General features: G+C 39.9%; 2 protein-coding genes across 3 annotated transcripts; one reads left to right on the top strand and one right to left on the bottom strand.

Annotated features, from left to right (window-relative positions):
* The first annotated feature begins 245 nt into the window (after window positions 1-245).
* LOC137105017 (choline-phosphate cytidylyltransferase B-like) lies at window positions 246-9,125 on the top strand. 2 transcript variants are annotated; one of them, XM_067486967.1, is made up of 8 exons: window positions 246-765; window positions 4,177-4,276; window positions 5,214-5,330; window positions 5,450-5,601; window positions 6,531-6,609; window positions 6,725-6,867; window positions 7,497-7,685; window positions 7,931-9,125. In XM_067486967.1, exons 1-8 carry the CDS (start codon window positions 688-690, stop codon window positions 8,153-8,155), a joined length of 1,083 nt encoding a protein of 360 aa, XP_067343068.1. In that variant the 5' UTR covers window positions 246-687; the 3' UTR covers window positions 8,156-9,125. The 2 variants fall into 2 exon arrangements, with proteins under 2 accessions (XP_067343068.1, XP_067343069.1); XM_067486968.1 differs by lacking the exon at window positions 246-765 and adding an exon at window positions 1,739-1,902.
* A 704-nt stretch (window positions 9,126-9,829) lies between these two features.
* pdk3a (pyruvate dehydrogenase kinase, isozyme 3a) lies at window positions 9,830-19,405 on the bottom strand. Its single transcript, XM_067486966.1, has 12 exons — window positions 19,083-19,405; window positions 16,190-16,331; window positions 16,013-16,084; window positions 15,299-15,483; window positions 15,093-15,182; window positions 14,646-14,723; window positions 13,978-14,054; window positions 13,774-13,875; window positions 13,576-13,683; window positions 13,361-13,474; window positions 12,267-12,427; window positions 9,830-10,444 (listed from the first exon to the last, which is right to left on the bottom strand). The coding sequence occupies exons 1-12, from the start codon at window positions 19,183-19,185 to the stop codon at window positions 10,435-10,437; spliced, it is 1,242 nt and encodes a 413-aa protein (XP_067343067.1). The 5' UTR covers window positions 19,186-19,405; the 3' UTR covers window positions 9,830-10,434.
* Window positions 19,406-20,026: the final 621 nt, after the last annotated feature.

Raw genomic sequence — 20,026 nt, forward strand, 5'->3', positions numbered from 1 at the left:
ATTCTCAGTCTTTTGTTTGTGTAATTTCACATGTTGCTTGTTTCCATAGCGAAAAGCGGGGCTATGGACAGAACAATAGAGTCCTGTCCCAGATTTTGGGACCACACCACACTGCGTCTAACAAGCAGAACACAAAAGGTGTTTTGTCCTCCATAGCCGCAGACTACTGTGGTGTTTCATTCTATAAATCAACGGGAAAGTCTGTTCATATACAGTACAATGGATTTATTGCTCCAGTCATATTGCTTATATTGGGGACGTGTAGGCTATTTTGCTGCAGGTTTATATGTTGTCCCTCTCTTAAGTACAGGCAAGACCAAGTTTTTTATGTTTGTTTGTTTTGTTTGTTTGTCTGTTTTTGTTTTGTACGTTATTTAGCTGATCAAAATGTATGCAGCTACAAGTTGCCGATTGTATGAAGAAGGTCGTCCCCAGTAGAACTTCCTGAATGTGGAGCTGTCTGATCTGTACTGTACTTGCACTGCTGTGTGGACTGTGAGCACAGTTGTCGCAGCTCATCAGCGGTGAACAGTTGATTTGTCCTTTGAACAAACTGCACAGACGGACTGTTATCGCTCTGCTGCACCCAGGAGCAGAGAAACTCCTCCCTTGCAGTTAGTGGCCAGAAAAGCCAGTGCCACACAGACATAAAAGGTTATTCCTCCTATTGTTTGATTTGGGGGCACCATGGTGAAACAGAGACGTAAAGTGCGTTCATGCTGCGTAGCTGCTGCGCATCTTTGTTGCAGGAAAGGACCGTTGAAGGTAAGTTCACGTCCTGTCTCAAAGACCTATTCGACTCGATACAACTGAATACTTTAAATAGATTAAGCAGGCGACCAGTGAAGCTTTACGTTAAGCTCTGCAATGTTCGACTGAGAACTTTGTCTTTAAGTCAAAACAAATTTCCACAGATCAGGTTAGGGCCATGTGAATGTTATATGTCTAATACAATATTATAGTCTATTATCAACTCCATATCTAGTTTGTTGACGGTTCTACTCAGTGCCATAAACCTTCTTTCACTGATGGTCCTGTGGACCACTCCACCAATCCTCACCTCTGAACTGCCGTAGCCGCTCTCTGATTGGTTGTTTCGTGGCGCTCTCTCCTCTTTTCCGTCGCCATGGCGAGAGCTCATCAGCTCAGCCTAGAGTCTGTGAACGAGCAGAGATCGTTTGTTGGCACAATGACTTACTCACAGTTCCCAAATACAACGACTTGCTTTTCATGCACAAACAAACCATAATAATTTTGTTTTCTCAAATTTGTAATTTCTGAGCTTTTTGTTCTTTTACAGTGATCTCTTTAAATGAATCTGACTGCATATTAAGACCCCAAATTAACTTGAGGCCCCCTTAATTACTATTTGCAAAGAATTAAGAGGTAGGCTGTGATAACGATCTAAACACAAACCATTATTGGGCTTTTGGTGTCTCCCTCCTTTTTCTATCCTGATTTGTTTTTGCACAGCTGTCACTTGTGCTTGCAGATCCCATGCAGGACGAATTAGTACTCAGTTACCTATAGATAGGTGTAAAGTTTACATTCATGTCACAGCAATCTGGAATGTTTTAATGTAAGATGTCTGCATATAACAACAACAACATGCATAAAGCAAAGGCAAACAACATCCCTTTGGTACCAAGAAATAGGTGCAGAGTGAGAACTCTTCACCACCTCCTTTTCTTAGCAACAGGGGATCAGAGGGGAGGGGGGGAGGACAGACAGAGGCAGAGCAGGGAGTGGGCGGGGGAACAGAGAAAAGAGAGGACAGAGTGCTAAGGAGAGAGGCATCATCTCACTGATGCTGAGTCACAGAATTGAGGGACCACAGCCGCATCCCATGAGTCTTTGGGAATAATGGAGGAGCTTGAACATACCTGCCCCCATCCGCGGACGGTAGGGGTGTTTGTGTATTTTCCTGTTCATATATGTTTTGGGCTGTGTGTAGAGTGTGTGTGACAAGGAGAGGGAGAAAGACAAAGGGTCCTGCCTGCACCCACTGTTATGAAAGCGATCCCCTGGACAATATGCCTGTGGGAAATGCTCAGAATGCTGAATAGACAGCGTGTGTTTGAATGTATCTGTGTGTGCTGCCAAAGAAGGACAAGGTTTGCACAGTGGACAACACAGTGTAAATTTCCTGCTGAGAGGACATTGCAGCAGTAAGGACACATAGCCTCCTGTTTTTGGAGTCTGTCCTTCTCTTGTCTTCTTTAGTGTAATTCCTCATCCTGGCATCTCTGTTTGTCTCTTCCTACATCATACAGAATCCTGCCTCTTCTCTTTTGAGGTAGTCACAGCTATTTTCTCATGTCCTTGTGCTCCTGTGTTTGTCTTTTGTTAGTTTTTCTATTTTTTTCAGCTTTAATCCTTCTTATGCCAGATGTTCTTTCCTTGTGCCAGAGTGGGATCTGCTGAGCATGCTCACAGCACTCATCCCAATAGTCCAGCCTGCCACTGGTCACTTAAGTTCAAGCTTTGCCCTCTGCTCTGTTCTAAGTTCAGCCAAATAATGACAAGTGCTTCCCCTGTGCACATTGTTGTTTTGGCTGCAGACAGATCCGTTTGTGAGGAATTGTCGAAACAGTAAATAGACACCATAAAAGAGTGTTAAAATCAACATATTTAAATAATCTGCATTGCCTGATTTTATATATACTGATACTTTTGATACTGATACTGGCAGTTTCATGCATGCCCATTAAAATCCACTTGCCCACCACTAAACCACCTGTTTCTTACAGACATACAAATAGCTGCCTACATGTCTAATTGTAAAGTTATTTAGTTAAATAAAGTAATAATGAAATTGCCATTCAACAACTATACGGCATGTTGTGACATTAGGCATCTTATCTTGGGAATGCTTTGTGTGTTGGGGCAGAAAGGCACATAAGTTCCAGTGAAATAAGACAAAACAAGGTGAGATGATTGGAGCTTTATTTTGGTAAAATGTAACACATGTTGGCTGCAGTAGCATGGTCAATATAATATTATATTCATTCTTTAGGTTTTTCTGACCATATTAAAAGCTAGGTTTTACATGCTATGCATGATTAAATGCTTTTGTTTGCCACTGAAAACTGTAGGTTGTCCTATATAATGATTTGTGTCGAGGCTTTATTTTTTCAACCTTTATATGGAAACTGAAATCTGTCTTGCTAATAATTTGTAAGTCAAAACAAGTCTCTTTATTCTGCAGATTCAGTGGAGATAAGGGGTATCATCAGTGTAATCATATAGCATGATGAATTTGCGGAACATCTCAGAACAATTTTGAGCCATTGTTAGGATGGAGTAGGTTCAGGAGGTGGGAGGTAATCAATGTAACTTGTAAATGTCCTATAAACATCTTTTCTCAGCACTATGAGGACCACAAATAAGAGTCCCCCCCACTGGCATAATTGTTTTAGTATAACACACAAAAACCTGAAAAAAGCAAGCTATCTGCATTGCGCTTGGTATTAGATAATGTAAGTGTCTTAAGCTCTGATTTAGTAAAATCTCTGGAGGATGTTGTCATGCCAGGTTTTGTTGCTGTTCTTAGAGGGCGTGTTGACGTCAGTTTCTTGTCTCGTCTACAGAGACTAAATCTGTTTTCATTATTCCATCCTCCTCTCACATTCCCACAGCTTTCCGCTTTCTACTGACTCCGATTCTCTTTGATTGGTGTGAATGAGATTCAGAGTATTCCCTGCAGTCAACAGATGGCACACAAAGACACATTTTCGGTCCAACTGCAACACCTCAACTTCAGTGTCATTAGTCTTTTCTTGTACTGCCTTTCCATGTCCAGTTGCCTTGACCCTTTCTTTAACTTATTTTTTTTTACATGTAGTTATTGGAAAATACTGGCCAGGTTGCATACAGAGGCGTAAATGTCTGCTCTCACACAGAGTGATCAATAGCACTGAGTGCAGCTCTCTTAGTCTCTCAGTCCACTGTATTTGGAGCAAACAGCAAAAGCTCTGGTCAATACCTTCATAGAAGTTCCTGTAACTGAAGTGAACCTGGAGAGGGAGGCATATTATGTGCAACTAAAGAGATGGATGACTTTCCATCACACGATATTCCACTCAATGCCTCATTCATCTTCCAAAAAAAATATTTGATGTTTTTTTTCTTATAACTCTGTGTCTTCTGTTTTTTCTTCTGGTCGTTTTTTCTCAGACTCTGACAGAGCCCGCTATCTTTGCCACAGAGACCAGCTGTGATTGTCGTGCCCCTCATGAGAAACTCACCATCACTCAGGCCCGCAGAGGCACCCCAGGTAGATTTCTTCCTGCCTTGTTTTCTCTTTTCCTTTGCCAGCGGTCATGTTTATCTTCATCACAATACTAAAGCATTTCTTTTTTAAAACTGGAATTTCTCCTTGTGCAAGGATTATAGCTACTTTTTCTACAAGTAGAATTTACTATTGCCATTGCACTACCACCAGTACTTCTACCTCTAGCACTACTTCTATTACCACTATTGCTACTGTTATCTTTACTGCTTCTACTGGTAATTTTCCTGCAGTCACCTAGGGTGTGGCCGCTTGGTTTCAGACGCTGGGGGTTAGAGGGTGGGAGAACAGGGGTGGTTAAAGTTTCAGTGTTGTCAGAAATTCTTAATAAATCAAGTGAAAAGAAACAAATTTTATAACTGAAAGACAATTTCATACAATAAATGTATTTAATCTGTGTCCCTATGCATCCATTATTTAAACTGCTTATGCTGTTAAAAGCCCCAGAGGTGTTGGAGTCAATCCCAGCTATCACTGGGTGAGAGGCAGTGTACACAAGTTGCCAGTTTATCAGATGCCACACATAGAAACAAACAATCATTCACACCTGCAGGTAATTTAGAGCCGCCAACTTACCTAACTGCACGTCTTTGGACTGTGGGAAGAAAGTAAAGTACTGTGAGGAAACCCACGCAAGCGTAGGGAGAACATCCAACCCTCTGGATGGGTTTTCTATGGGTACTGCGAATTCCTGCCACATTTTAAACACATGCAGTCAGGTTAATAGGTAACTAACTAAAACTGCCTGTAGGTGTGAATGGGACTGATTTGTCTGTCCTGGTCTGGTTGGATTTGTCTGTCCTGGTTCTCTCACCTAGTATCAGCTGGGATTGGCTCCATCTAGTTCTTAGGGACTACTACTGAATAAGTTTAATTTTGGTGTGACTATGCTGTACTGCTGTGTGTGTGTGTGTGCTTTTAGTGGACCGGCCAGTCAGAGTCTATGCAGATGGCATCTTTGACCTGTTCCACTCTGGACACGCCCGTGCTCTCATGCAGGCCAAGAACCTCTTCCCCAACACTTACCTCATAGTAGGAGGTAGGACAGACCCACTGAGACAACAAAGACACGCACTACTTTTGAAACTAACCCATGCAAACTTGTCTAACTGATATGATTGTTTGTTTTATGGGGTTTCTCTCCCGTGTGTGGAACAGTATGCAGTGATGAGCTGACCCATAAATACAAGGGTTTCACAGTCATGACAGAGCTTGAACGTTATGAAGCGCTGAGGCACTGCCGCTATGTTGATGAGGTTTTAAGAGACGCACCCTGGACCCTCACGCCCGAGTTCCTAGAGAAACACAAGGTGCGTTCTCTACAGTATCCGAGTACAGTATGAACAGTGCATGAAGCATGCAAGGGCTGTATTCACAAGTATATTCACATTTCCTAAAGTAGCTGCTACCTGGCTGAGTTACAAGAAACTATTGAATGTAAAAGATGTGTCAGCCTTGACATTCTGGTCCAAAAATAAGTTCATAAAGCATTTGAGTGCTAAAAGCAGGTCCTGTCTGATGGAAGTTATGAATCACCAGTACAACCTTCTGTTAGCAGACACCTGTTTCTGTTTTCCTCAAAATCCACATGGGTTCTTAAGATCCTCATTTGTTTGACAGCACATTAAACAATCAGGGTCAGGTGGTTTCATGGCCAGTTATCTGAAGGCAGCCACTAAATGTAGATTTACCCCATAAAAGGATGAAAGTTGTTTAGGTAAAAATAGAGACACTGTTTAAACAAGTTAGTTATTTTAAATTTAATTTGTTTTAATTTAATATACATGAATTACATTTTAATACTTTTGAACTATTATTTTTTAATATTACATTTTTAATGTAATGAATCTAATAATAATATTACAGTTTTAATTTAATTAAATGTTTAATCTAATCTTATTTAGTCTTGTTTCACTCTCCTGTGTATGATTGAATAGTAATTTTACTGACACCTGTCAACCAGGTGAGTAATTTCAGAAAAATTATGTCATCCATAGCACCAGGCCCAGCCTATGAACTGGTCTTGACAGGTATACTCCTTTAAGCAGAACAGGTTTGAACATTTTGTTAATACAGCTCCATGCAGGGCTACTTGACACTGTGTTTGTTTACCTATCTGCTAAATGATTTATATTATGTAAACCTCTAACTTGATAAACCAGCTTTGTGAGTTACGTCATGTCTTGTGCCAGTGCACTGTTTTCTGCAATATAGTATGTGTCCTTTGATTATTTCTCAGATCGATTTTGTGGCTCATGATGATATCCCATACTCCTCAGCAGGAAGTGAGGACGTTTATAAACACATTAAGGAGGCAGGTCAGTATATGATGCCCTATAGGAAGATGACCCCATATAAACCCATATAACAGATTTCTTCTTTCATAAAAAAGGTCACTCTGATAGTTTCCAAACTTTTTTGTGTGAAAATTAGGGATGTTTGTGCCCACACAACGGACAGAGGGGATCTCAACATCTGATATAATCACCAGAATTGTCAGAGACTATGACGTCTACGCCCGTCGCAACCTCCAGCGTGGCTACACAGCCAAGGAGCTTAATGTCAGCTATATCAATGTAAGGCCATGTTCCACATGTCACTATAATGTTGCGACATTTACTTCTGCATTTACGTTAGTTTTTCAGTTGAGTTAAATGTACATAACTGTTACGGAAACACAGTTGTATTACATAAATGTAGCTGGAGAACAAGTTCCTTAACTGTCTTTGAACAATTACACCTAAATGTCTGTAACCTTTAACTTGATTATCGATATTCAGCTTACTTATCTGCCATGTTTTAAAATCAAGGAAGTCAGAGTGTTTGTCATATACAGACAGCTACGAGATTACAGCCAGCTCACAATGCAATATATGCTTTAGAGAAATACAATTTTATTGCACAAAGATCATGTTATTTTTGTTTGATGCTACAGTATTGGCAAATTGAAGGAAGTGTTTTTCTTTTGTTGTATAAAAGTGACATGGCATGTATGGAGCACAAAACATGTAGAAAGGTCTCCAGCCACATTGAATGCTCTAATGTGTAATGCAACTATGATGTGGACCTTTTTTTCATGGGCTGCAGTTCACCAGTTTAACTGAGCCACGAATTGATAACATAAAATCTATAAACAGAGATTTATGTCCTTTAATGGTTAAACAATTCTGTTAAATGGCTTTCCCTCAATTTTTGAGTCCCTCAGGAGAAGAAGTATCGACTGCAGAACCAAGTGGATCGTATGAAGGAGAAGGTTCGCACAGTAGAGGAGAAGAGCAAACATTTCGTTTACCGTGTGGAGGAGAAGAGTCATGACCTTATTCAGAAGTGGGAAGAGAAATCCAGGGAATTTATTGGCAACTTCTTAGAACTTTTTGGACCGGATGGGACTTGGGTAAGCATGTCCTCACTGTCATAAATTTGAAATTGGCATCAGCATTATATGTGGAGGGAATTGTAAAAGTTTGAGCCTTGATTTAAAATTAAAATATATCTTCAGTGCTATGATGTTCTTTTATTGGTTCATCAAAAAAGCTCAGAGTTTGGTCATTGTAAAATTTTTGCAGTGTTAATTGATTTTTGATAGTCTTTTCACTGAACTGTCTCAAAATATCTCTTTCCCGGTTTCCTTCTGTACAGAAACAGGTGTTTCAGGAGCGCAGTGGTCGAATGCTGTCCTATGCTTTGTCTCCCAGAGAGTCTCCCTGCAACAGCCCTCCCCGTGAACTGTCCCCCTTGCGCTCTCCCTCACCCCCATCTCCCATCAGCCGCTGGCACAATGCACGGCCCTCACCCCCAGCCTCTCCAAAAGGAGCAACTGCTTCTATAAGCAGCATGAGTGAAGGGGACGAAGACGAGAAGTAAATGGACTGTTGTACACGCTCACTTACACACACACACACACACACACACTCACACATACACAGTACACTCACAGTACACTGCCTGGGGGACTGCTCACACACATGCACACAGATACACTCCTTTAAAAACTGGCTGGATAGTGAAACAGTTATCCTCTAGGATGCTGATCAAAGGAAATGTAGGTCTGAGCTCCAGAAAAGAAGCCATCACTGTTTCTGTTGTGTGGGCAGCAAAGCGAACAGAAGGAAGAAGAAAGAAGAAAAGAAAGAGGATATATGTACACAGTGTCACATATTATAAGACAGTCCAGAATCCTGTCCGGCATCTTGCAAGAAGATTTGCTTTGGATTGTCCAGCAGTGATACAGACTGTCCCAGCCTCCTGCTCATACTATCCCTTCACTGTTTTTGTCCTGTTCTGTTTAGTTTAGCATTCTTTGTAAGGAGGAGAAACTTTGTGTAACTGTAGTGAGATCTAGATGTGAATAGGCACAAAGTTACAGAAGAACTGTGTCTGACAAGTTTAACAGGTCCTGTAAACTGACAGAATCTAGATCGGTGTAATTTGTGCATGTATAGAAATAACAGTTAAGAACCAGCTGAGAGACACTGCACCCTTAGAATAGTGAAGGTAAGGCTTTGGACAACCTCTTGGCTCACAAACACATAGTCAGTTCTAGCTTCTGCTATTTTTGCAACAAAAAAAAGAAAACATAAAATGTTCAGTAAGAGTGATTCACAAGCTTTAATTCCCTTGGTAAACTTGTTCACATACTACTGTAATAACCACTTTAACAGACAAAAATCAAAAGCAGTTCCAGACAAAAATCATATATTTCTATGTATGAAATCTAAAACTTAACATAATGCTCCAAAGACCAAAAGGTGGTGAAATACACCCATAAAGACTTGACTGTTCTCATGTACCTAATCTGCAAAACGCCTCTTAAATAATTCCAAAAACCTGATTGTGGTAGGCTTCTTCATGAATGTAAAATGAGTAATGGAGACCACCCCTACTGTAGAGGATATGTAATAATTTGTAGTTACGTGCCATGCAAACCTTTTAATCCACAGCCATTCAGTAGGCCCCACAACTGTCATGTATCATACTAACTGATCAGTAGACATGAATTTTCACTATTAAAAGCCCTGTAACAGGTTTTCATATTAAATCAATCAGTGTTTTGCACTTTTTTTTTTTTTGCTTTTTAGATGTTTTATGATGTCAGCAGTTAATCAAACCTGGCAACATCGGAGATGCAGCCTTTCTCTAGGACACTGATGATACTTGAAATAAACAACTGCACCTTCCAGGTGAACTGTCAGGTTTTCAAAAGCAGAAACATAACCCTGTTGTTTTCTTAGCTATTATGGCAAATGTATGTAACAACTCCTGTTCTCAGGTCTGCTCCCCATTTCAGGCTGGAGCAAACCGCTCTTCCACCACAGAACAATAAATAATGCAATGTAGAGAAAATGTCCTGTAAGCACTACATGTTATTCTGCACTATATGTACAAACTTTGGGAATGTGTTTTTTTTTTTTTTTTTTAAATCCTAACTCGTTAACTGTCTTGATATGTAAATAAAACAAAATATGGAAGTGAATGTGAAATAAAAGGTCAAGATTTTCTCAGTTTAAAATGACAAAACAAAATTACTTCAGAGACAAATTACACACAGAACAGTACATTTTTTTATTGTCAGATTTGACAGTACTCTAAGTTGATCTCATGCTGAATCAAATTGTAAGACTGCTCTATCACCTTTTTGGTCTATGTTAATGTAACATTATTTGCATATGTTTAATCATATATTTGTGTGACTGCCTTCCCAGTAAGGAATACATTTGTTTAAGATGGAGGAACATTAAGATGGAAAACCAATCACAATCACTCCACACTGGCTGTGTATATATCATACATAGATGTAAAGTATTTTCTAAAATACCACAGGTGCAGAGACAGTCTGGTTGACAACTACTGAAAGTGGATGTTCTTCCGGCCTCTAAACCACACAAATCTAAATTGATCATTAGCTGTTAAATGTAATCACAACTACATCACAGGGAGGCCGAATAAAAGGGATGTTGAACTGTCTTTATCAAATAACATTTCATTTACAGCAGGCTTGTCACAGAGACTGGCACGTTTCCTTCATTGGCATGAACGAAAGCTTACAGTGTGCCTGAAAAATGACGAATCGACAAGGAGAGGAAATCCTCCAAACCGAAGCGTCTCTTTCTACATTCTTCATCTACACTCCTTTCTTTTTCACATCAGGCCGAGCTATAAGAGATGAGAAAACGAAGTCACTTCAGGTTGCTGAAATCCCCATCATGCCATCTTTACAAATGGGTGCAGGTTCAGGCCAAACATCAGACTAAAGTCTGGTCTTTTTAAGTAGCTTCAAAATTGTGTTGCTATAATAAAGTGCTGGCCTGGGAACTAATGTGATCACAATAAATCTCCTGCTAAAAAGCTTTACGGAGGTTTTAATTGATTGTATCAAAGATATTTGAGGGGAAAAATATGTAGTAAAGTGCACACATAAAGTTCCTGAACATAACTTGTGATTTGACGCAGTAACATTTACTACCTAGGGATGCTTTAGTGGTTTGGAGTTTGGCTCTCTTTCAGAAACCAAAATTTCCTTGGCTGTGTTTACCAAATAGTAAAATTCCAGTGCTGCTCGACTTCCCATTACATGAAGAAGACTGTCCACTGACATTTAAAAACAACCTGAAAAACAATTCCAATTGTGAATTGTGTAAAAGTAAACCATGCACAATGTTTAAATAGTAGGAGTTTTTTCAAGAATAAAATAAATGAGGAACCTTTCCTATGTTTTGGCATATTCTAATCCTGACATTTTCAGTAATCAATATAAAATAAAAAATAAAAACAGCATATTCAAATTCACAGGGGTAGAAAGAGGATGTCATGGTTAAATCCCACTGTTACAGACCTAATTTGATGCATGAGGTCTATTTTCATCTGAGAGGATTTAAACAAGACATTATGCTGGTGCGGATGAAGCTACATAACAGACAAAGCTGGCATGGTGGCATTTCATCAGCAGCCTACAGATGTGCGGTTGGTCCTTTAGTAGTTGTTAAATTAGGGGGTAGGGTGTTTTCTTGCAAGCAGAAATATCAGACGTTTAGCCCTGCGGGTTGGCCAGTTGCTTAACTTCTGAGAGTAAAGTAGAAAAAGAAAAGTCTATTATTCTTCATTTTTAAGTCAATTTAAAGCCTTCAAGGCATATTTTTTAAAAATCATATGTTTCTAATAGTAACTCTTTCTCTCAGAGACGTAAAATATAAACCCTGGCTTTCCGGTCTTTAAATATAAGGTGTCCTCTAGTTGGAATGCTCACTATAATTTCTCTAAGACTTATAATTTTCTCTCATATGTAGTAGGATAAATCCTCATTCATTTTCCAAGTATAAATAGAGTGCAACCAAAACAAGTCTTTAGTACGCCAATGACACACTGGCCTAATTGTGCGTTGAGTCAAAAGTGCCTCCCAAAAGAATTGGAAATCAAACCTCCTCCTCTCCCTGGTTCACTGAAACCCAAACCCTCCTGATTCTGGTCGTGTTTAAGAGGGACAAAACCAAATACAAGGCTTCACTGATGGTAAAAGTGAGTGAGAAAAACCCTCAATGAGCAGTGCATGGCCTAGTCAGACAGAGGCCTATGAAGCAAACACGAGGCAGACCAAACTGTGCATGAGGCAGAGGGAGAGATATCAGTGGAACTTGGGGGGGAAGTAATGGGTGGAAAAATGCAGTCTACTTTTAAAAAGATTCACCAAAATCGGTTCGCTTAAACTTCCACCATGGGAGAGCTAATGGAATGCCACAACAATGAGAGCTATGCTGATGAAGGTCATTGCCATTGGGTTGAGATTTAAGTCAAGGTCATCCATCTTTTCCAAAGCTTGACCCACCGGAATGTAAAAGTCTTTTTGATCCAAAACAAATTGTTTACCCAAGGGCAACATTTCATCGTCATGCTCTGGGCATATGTGAGTGCGGCCATTCAGGTGCCAGCAGAGGGCCGGGCCAGCAGAGCTATCTGTTGGCCTGCTAGTTAGACTTCTTACTATCTAACTCTTCTATCTAACTCTTTGTATATTGACTTCCTGGCATCACGTGGCTCTTTGCTGGGGTTGCTCCAGTCATCAGCTTCGGGGCTTGTCTTGTAATGCCGCCATGCTGACTTGTTGAAGACAGGAAGGCGTTCAAAGGACTCACTCGACAGGGCCTGTAAATAGAGGAGCAAAACACAATCGAATGAGAACTCAATAGTGTATGTTTAAAGAAGGGAAAGTTCAACAGTTTCTGGAAAAAAAAAATTTATCCTTTCCTTAAATTCAGATTTGGGCCATGTTAGATTAATGTTGGTTTTCTTTTTCAGCCACTCCAAAAATAATGTTGCTTCAAAAATGTGTTAGTTTGACACCCAGAAATGTGCTTTCTGATTAAAGTTTAAATGGAAAGATCGACACCAGTTAGTTAATGTAAAAGTGTTACCGTGTTAATCAGCTTATTACAAACAACTGTACCAAGTAAGCTACCTGTGATCAGAGGCATTACAAGTGTAGCGACTCTAAAAAACTTAAAAACCTCTTTACAACATTAAACACATAAATATAAAGACATACAAATGTCTCCTTTCTCCCACCACCATCAAAGTTATCAAGTGAATTTACATCTTCTAAGGTCAGAAGGGCTTGTGAAAATCCTTGCACTTATCGCATTTGAATCATAGTGACACATGTTACTTTGTGACAACTAAACGCAAGTGAGGAACACGGCAGGTCGATTAATGAGCTTTGCAGCATTTTTAAGTCCCCTTTGCTGTAGAGAGGTGTGTTATGCTTTGTGTTTTCATACCAACTGCTTACTTGCAGTACAGGTGGAGAAGGAAAGAGGCTAATTACTAAGTAGGTAATTACTAACACATTTGTCTGTCTGAAATCAAAGTTTACAAAGTCACTTATGCACAGGTTACACAAGCCACAACATGTCAGGGTAACTGTTTGCCAGTCTCTGAGCTAAGACACGCTAATCATCTCCTGGTTCTTCAGACAGATATGGAAATTGATTTTATCTCTTTGGTTAATGTCAAAACTACTGGTTTGAATTCAGAATGTAAAGTCACTACAACACACACTTCCTGACTGTGTCACTTTACCTTCAAATAGATGACAGCATCTGTGCCAACGCCCTCCATGGAGTAGAGTTTCAGGTCCCCCTGGAAGTATCGGGCATACAGCCTAGAAATAGGCAAACCGTAGCCAAAACCAGCCTGCATGGAGGGGAGAAGTGAAATTTCCCACATGTCTGACCATATATAACAAAAAGTGGTCAACGGGGCTGGAAGTGCTATCATTTAATGTGAGAGTGTACCAGTGGGACAGCTCCTGGCTCCAGACTTGGTGTAGGGGCAGTGGAGTACATGTAGTTAAAGAGACGGTCTATCTTCCTCAGAGGAACTCCTCCTCCTCTGTCACTGATCTGAAGGAGGAAAGCAGGAAAGACAAATGGGAAAAAAATACCACATTTTCTCACACTGATGTTCTGTGTGTGTACTAGTGTCTGATTTACCTTTATCGAGAGATCCTCTTTACCCAGAGTGACTTTGGCCTTTACTGGTGGCAAAACATCATTACTCCTTTCATGAAGTTCCACAGTGGCTCTCATTGAGTTCTGCAAACACCCGCAGAGTTAATTACCTCAGCTCAGCACGTGTCCTTAAAGATTTATAGTCACACTGAGTCAGTTTGGTTTAAATAATGCTGCATTACTCACCTTGAAAAGCTCAAACAGCATGTGGAACAGATGAGAGGGCACATACACTACTTGGATGGGCTTTTTAGGGGCCTTCACTGAAAAAGAAAAGTATTCGGTGCACACACTCAAAGCTAGTTATTTTGAAGTAAATGAGATGGTAGACATTTTTTTCATTACGGGACTAAATTTGGACTCCCGAGCTGCACCCACAAGCTTTAAGTGTCTGAGCAACAGATTACAGGGGGAAATAGTTAAAGTTACAATATTAAATTTTTCATATATATATTTTTTAAAAAAGTATTATGCTCCATATCTTATCTTGATGTGAAGAGGTGTAGGCAAAGCCTCTGGTGACACAGAACTTTCACTAAACAGCTCGTGCGGTGCTCTAAGAGTGACTGACTCACTTTTCTGACTAATCAGAGAGGAACAACTATCGCTGCGCATTTGGTGAGTTTTTTTTTTGCGTTTTCGTTCATTGCAAGTTGAAAACGAAACCTACCTGGAGGGCTGTGGAGAGTGTAGTGGACCGTACAGAGCAAAGTGAAGCCGTTTTAGGGCAGGGAGAGTTGGGCAATGCAGGACGAGTTATGTTAGTCATGTCATGTTAGTGCTAGCTTAAGTTCCGCACTGTAATTTGATGACAGATGCATTTAGATGGACTGCTGCACAAAAGCAAAACTTACTGTTGAATTCTTCAATCTTGAGCTCAGGAGAAGCCAAGTAGTACTTCTCACACAGCATCTTGGCCGTGTCATAGGCATCTGATGGAAGAGACCAAATAAGATGAGTCAGAGCAGAGCATGTGAATAAGAACATTGTTAGATTTGTGACCGATACACACCACTAATGTAGTATCTGTTCTTTACGGGGTCACTGAGAGTGCAGCTATGAATGGCCACAGCTGGAATTCTAAAACTACCATTATGTAATCATGCCATTAATATAGACTGAGTCAGATTTTGTCTACATCCCTGCCTAGAGTTACTGGTGTGAAATAAACATAGCAAAAGAATTCAATCAATACATATTCAAATATACACTCAACTATAGTACTACTCCACGGTAACATGAATATGAATTGCAATGACTGTATTTAAAGATTTTTTCACAAATGACCTTCTTGGACTCACCTCTGACGACTTCGGCGACACAACAGTTGGGGTCTATGCTGCCTATGTGTTTTGGATGAGCAGGGTTGGTATCGTTACCGAAGAGGAGAGCTGAAGCAGAAACATGGAGAAATCAAAGTTTTTACACAAAGACAGCTCAGTAACAGACACCAATCAGTTACAATGACAGGCACTCTGCTTGTAATGTCAGTGATTTTCACACTCACTGTGCTGGTTGATAAGCATGCGGAACGAGATGCGGTTGGTGTAAAAGCGGTCAAGGAAATACTGGATGTTGCTGCTGATGAACGGGTCAAAGCCAAACTTTTCTTTGTACTCTATCACCCCCTGAGCCATAGTGGGAACCACATCGTTGTGCCGGTTACGGATCTCAATCAAGAGCTCCAGGAAGCTAAAATAAAACACAAAAAAATCGAAACCAGATAAAGTTTTGAGTTTGACAGTGAGGTCATTATTATCTTACACTAATAATTAACCCATAACTGTTGTCCGTTACTAAAAAGACCATAAAAACATATCAGCATTGTCTCTCTTAATTCATTGTGCGCATCAAGTTGTTGTTATTACGTGGATTTAAGCTAAATGCTCAGTCAGGATGAGTACCAAGCTTAAAGTCACGGTTCTTTCAGTTCTAATGTACTGAACAATTGTAGGAAACGTGCTCTCTAAACAGGCTGCCTTATCCGTGTGATACCCTCAACTTTCCTGCCTGCGTTTATCAGTCATGTGGGGGTGTTTATCACACGGCCATAGTTTTAGAATAAATACTCAACATTACTTGTATAGTCAGCAAAGATCTATCTGTACTAAGAGGATTAACTGTAGTCATAAAGACAGCATGCAGCACCTGGGTGTTGAACTTACTGTACATACAGTCTGGCCTCATTTATGAATCATTAATCAAGGCAATATTCACTCACTCATTTAGAGTGTGAGGGTCCTCTGGCTTTCGATTCTCATAATCCAGCAGCTCCACAAAACTCTGCATGTACCTAATAAAGTGAACATAGATCAAAAAATGCGACTTTACACCGCTATCATTAAAAACCTTATCGTCTGGTGGCAGAATAGATAAGACTGTGGGGGGAGTGTCTCACCATTTCTGAACCAGTCTGACAGAGGGCTGGCTCAGCAATTTATCGGGCAGCAGGTTGACTTCTCTCATGGTGTTGGCCAGTCGCACAGGCAGCTCCTTACGCAAGAACACGTAGGATGTTTTCTCGCACGCATTGTCTCTGCCTGAGAGAAAAAGGGTCTTCGTCAAAACTTTAGGCTTTCCAAAACGTTGTTGCATTACTTTTGTCAGAAGAAAATCAAGGTAAAACAAGGCCCCTCTTTCAGCTAAGAAACCCACCTGGCATCTCGCTCTAGTAAAGCACTTCCAAAACTCGATAGACTAAAGCCCAAATTAAAATGTTACAAGTTGTTCTTTATTTCTCAAACATTATAGACCTCATTCATGACAATTATTTGTCAAAAAAAAATAAGAACCCACACCAGTGGACACAGCGGTAGACAAAACTTAGCTGGCTGGAGGTTGGATTTCAATTTCTAACCTTTAATTTGATACCCTCAACTTTGTAGTCACCAACATTAGCCTGAACCACAGTCAGGTCCATAAGCCATTTTGAAAGTGACAAAAATCACTGCTGCTGTAGTGGATTTCCAATAAAACTATTAATATATGATTTAAGTTTTAATTTAAAGAGTTTGTCAGAAGTATTGTAGAAACCTTGTGGGAATACAAGCCACACATAAAACAACATTTTAGGAGCTGAAAAATATTTCAAACACTGGCAGCTCAGCTGTTTCGGTGGGCAGGTGTGTTTTATTCCATCATTAATACATTTACAAGTAACCAACTAAAAGGTGAAGCAAGGCAGCATTAGGCTGAAAAATTCTTTCTCCGGTAAAGAAAGAAGTCCAGATTTGAGTTGTGCAGCAACATTCTGTGGACAAATGAGAAAGAAATCATCAGAATGGAAAGTCTGGAGAAGGGAAGGAAGCACTCTCTGAAGCATAGTAGAGGTAGAAATGTGGCATGGGCATGAAGTATGGCTCCCAGATGAACTTGTTCAAATTCAGATGCTTTAAAATTCCTTAGATGGTGCTTTACACTGTACAGACTGACAGTGGCCTGAAGGATACTGAGAGAGCAACCCACAAAAAAGAAGGGGAACTTTCTGTAATGGTCAAGTGAATCACGTGACCTGAATCCAAGTATGCATTTCCACACGCTGAAGGAACAAATTAAGGCAAAATGTCTCAAGAAAAGGCAAAAGACAAAGACAGCTACAGTACAGGCAAAGGCAGCTACAGTACAGGTCTGGCACAAAAACCCAGCATCAGGTGACATCCGTGATCACCTCCGTAATCATGGTGATGTTAGTCAACCAATTAATTTGAGCCCCTTAACACTAGGGTGGTTCATACAATGTTTTTGATAAGAAAATCTTATATTAAAGTTGACAGTCTCCATTTACAACACGTCTTGGGTGTTTTATTTCTGTGGTGTACAGAACTAAAATGATAAAAACTAGTGTCAAATTTTCAAATACTTGGACTTGACTGTATACAAGGAAATCATGAATCTTGTTTTCCAGTGGAGAGAGGGAGTCACGGCAAGGTTAGGGAGATTTATGTTTGAGATCACTGACTTACTATAATCTTCAGTGACGTTTCGGAAAACAGCTCAGGTTAAAAGAACTTTTATACATTCAAGTCAACCAATATATAATTTACAGAATTTGAAAAATACCCCCATTTTTAAAGTATGTGTGCATCAAATTGCACGCATAGAAGTAATTGACTCCTATTAAGCCTATGCAGAGAAAACCACTAAACACAGCGAATAATCTGCTCTTTCACTTCTTAAAAATGAACAATGGTAAAGCTTCAGTAATTCATAGATCAAATATGATTAAAGGATACTTACGATCACAGGTTGTGCCACAGGAAACCTGTACAGATAGATACTGTGTTGCCCAGTGAGTGACCTCAAGACGCCAGTATAGAAGAGACAGTAAGACATAGTGGTATGCTGGGAAAAATACACACTTGTCCAGAATGAAAGGAAATGTGCCATCATCCCAGCTCAACACAGAGCAGCCCTGATTCAGCAATATGAAGGGTAGTGAACTCACTAAATACTGACTCAGCCTTGGAATCACAGACTCTGCATCTAGTGAACCTTAGCCGAAGTCTCTTTTGTTTCCTTTGAAACACCCATATATTTTGCTCTATTGCTCTCTTGACATAAACAATTACTTGCTGCCTTCTACAAACAAGTGCTGCACACTTCCTGTACTTCACATCCAACCCACAGCTGTGAGAACCATTTACATAACACAGATGACTTATTTAATCAGAGCTGGATTAATAAAGACTTTCAGTAGAGCTACTAATACAACATCTTGCATTTTAGGTTTTGTATCAGAGTCTTGCAAATGTATTTGGTTTAGATTCCTGCTGGAGTGGTTTAAAAGAGGGGGAAATACTGCACAATCCCATCATTTTTTTTTAAATTGGGGCTTTTGTTACACCTTGAAATGTCCTCAATGTAACTTTCACTTAAAACTACAATGACTCGTGCACTCAGATGAAGCTGATCACACGAGTAACCTTTGCTGAGTAATTAAAAAAGGGAGTTAGGCGATAGGTGCTGCTAATTCCGCCAGGAAGAAAATACCTGCATGCAGTGAGGCTACTGTCACTTGTTCCCCTAGTAAACAAACTGCGACAGACGGACAGCAGCTTGCATGAGATGTGTGTGTGTGGGTGTGTGTGCTACGGCGGGTTCTGCCGAAGTAAACAACTAATTCAAATGCGGGCTTCTGATCACAGCAACGTCTAATGTTTCAGGGCAGACTTATTCTATTAATAACAACCCAGACCTATAATTATGACATAGATATTCCTCAGATAGAAGAATGTCACAATTAAGGCCAAAAAGGCCTCCAGGTTGTCATCTTGGTCATTTCTTCTACTTACCAAAATCCAAAAATTGCTTGATGGAGAGCGGAGACGGAGAAAATCTCGAGTAATACTCGATTTTGCGGTTAGTGTTTTTCAGAAGAGACATGAAGATCCTCATTTTGAAAGTTTGACGATGCTGCCCCGGTAACGCATAGAAACCCACGGACAGTCGTGCTGCTCTCCCCTCCCTGTCCACATCTGTCCCCGCTCGCAGACCTGCAGCGGACACGAAAGGACCCGATAAATGTTCCTTGGGTTACATGTTAAGACAGAACCCGTATGGGTCCTTCCTGGGTCCACATCGTTGCACTTTGATTAGCACCAGAGAGTCAAATCACTCGGCATCAAAAACGCCACTTCCTGTTACGTTTTCAAAATAAAATAACAGTTGTCTATAAAGTGCTACAGATGAGCAAAGTACCCTATGCCATATAAAATTAATACACACACGAGCCCGTATTATTTATTATTTTTTAAGTGCACCCTTTGTGGTGACACCTAAACGTATTGAATTTATTCAATCAAATAAAAACTACCATAACTACACTAATAACCCTATTCTTTATTTATCAATTTATCAATAAGTAAAAACCAAGAATGTTTTTACCAACTTGTAACCCTAACTTTATCCTTACTGGCTCATAAAGCATTTTAATGTAGTACTCACAGTAACACGAATTGCAATTTATAAATTGTAAAAAGAACCTCACTAATGATCCCCAAAGGGTATTTAATATGACTAGGTAAATTTAGATGCAAAATGTACATTTTAAAGGGCATAAGTTCTTTGATTTGGCTTGGAGTACATGGCATAAAATTGCATAAGCAAAAGCATGTATGCATATGAACCTGATGGGAAGTGTCTGTAAAGTGCAATCTGAAACACTGCTTTATTCGTTTATTTAAAAATATTTGTAATGGTGTTTCGTTAAGTTCCCAGTAATGTGGCCTTTATATTC

This window comes from Channa argus, chromosome 19 (assembly GCF_033026475.1).
Source record: "Channa argus isolate prfri chromosome 19, Channa argus male v1.0, whole genome shotgun sequence".
NCBI lineage: Eukaryota > Metazoa > Chordata > Actinopteri > Anabantiformes > Channidae > Channa > Channa argus.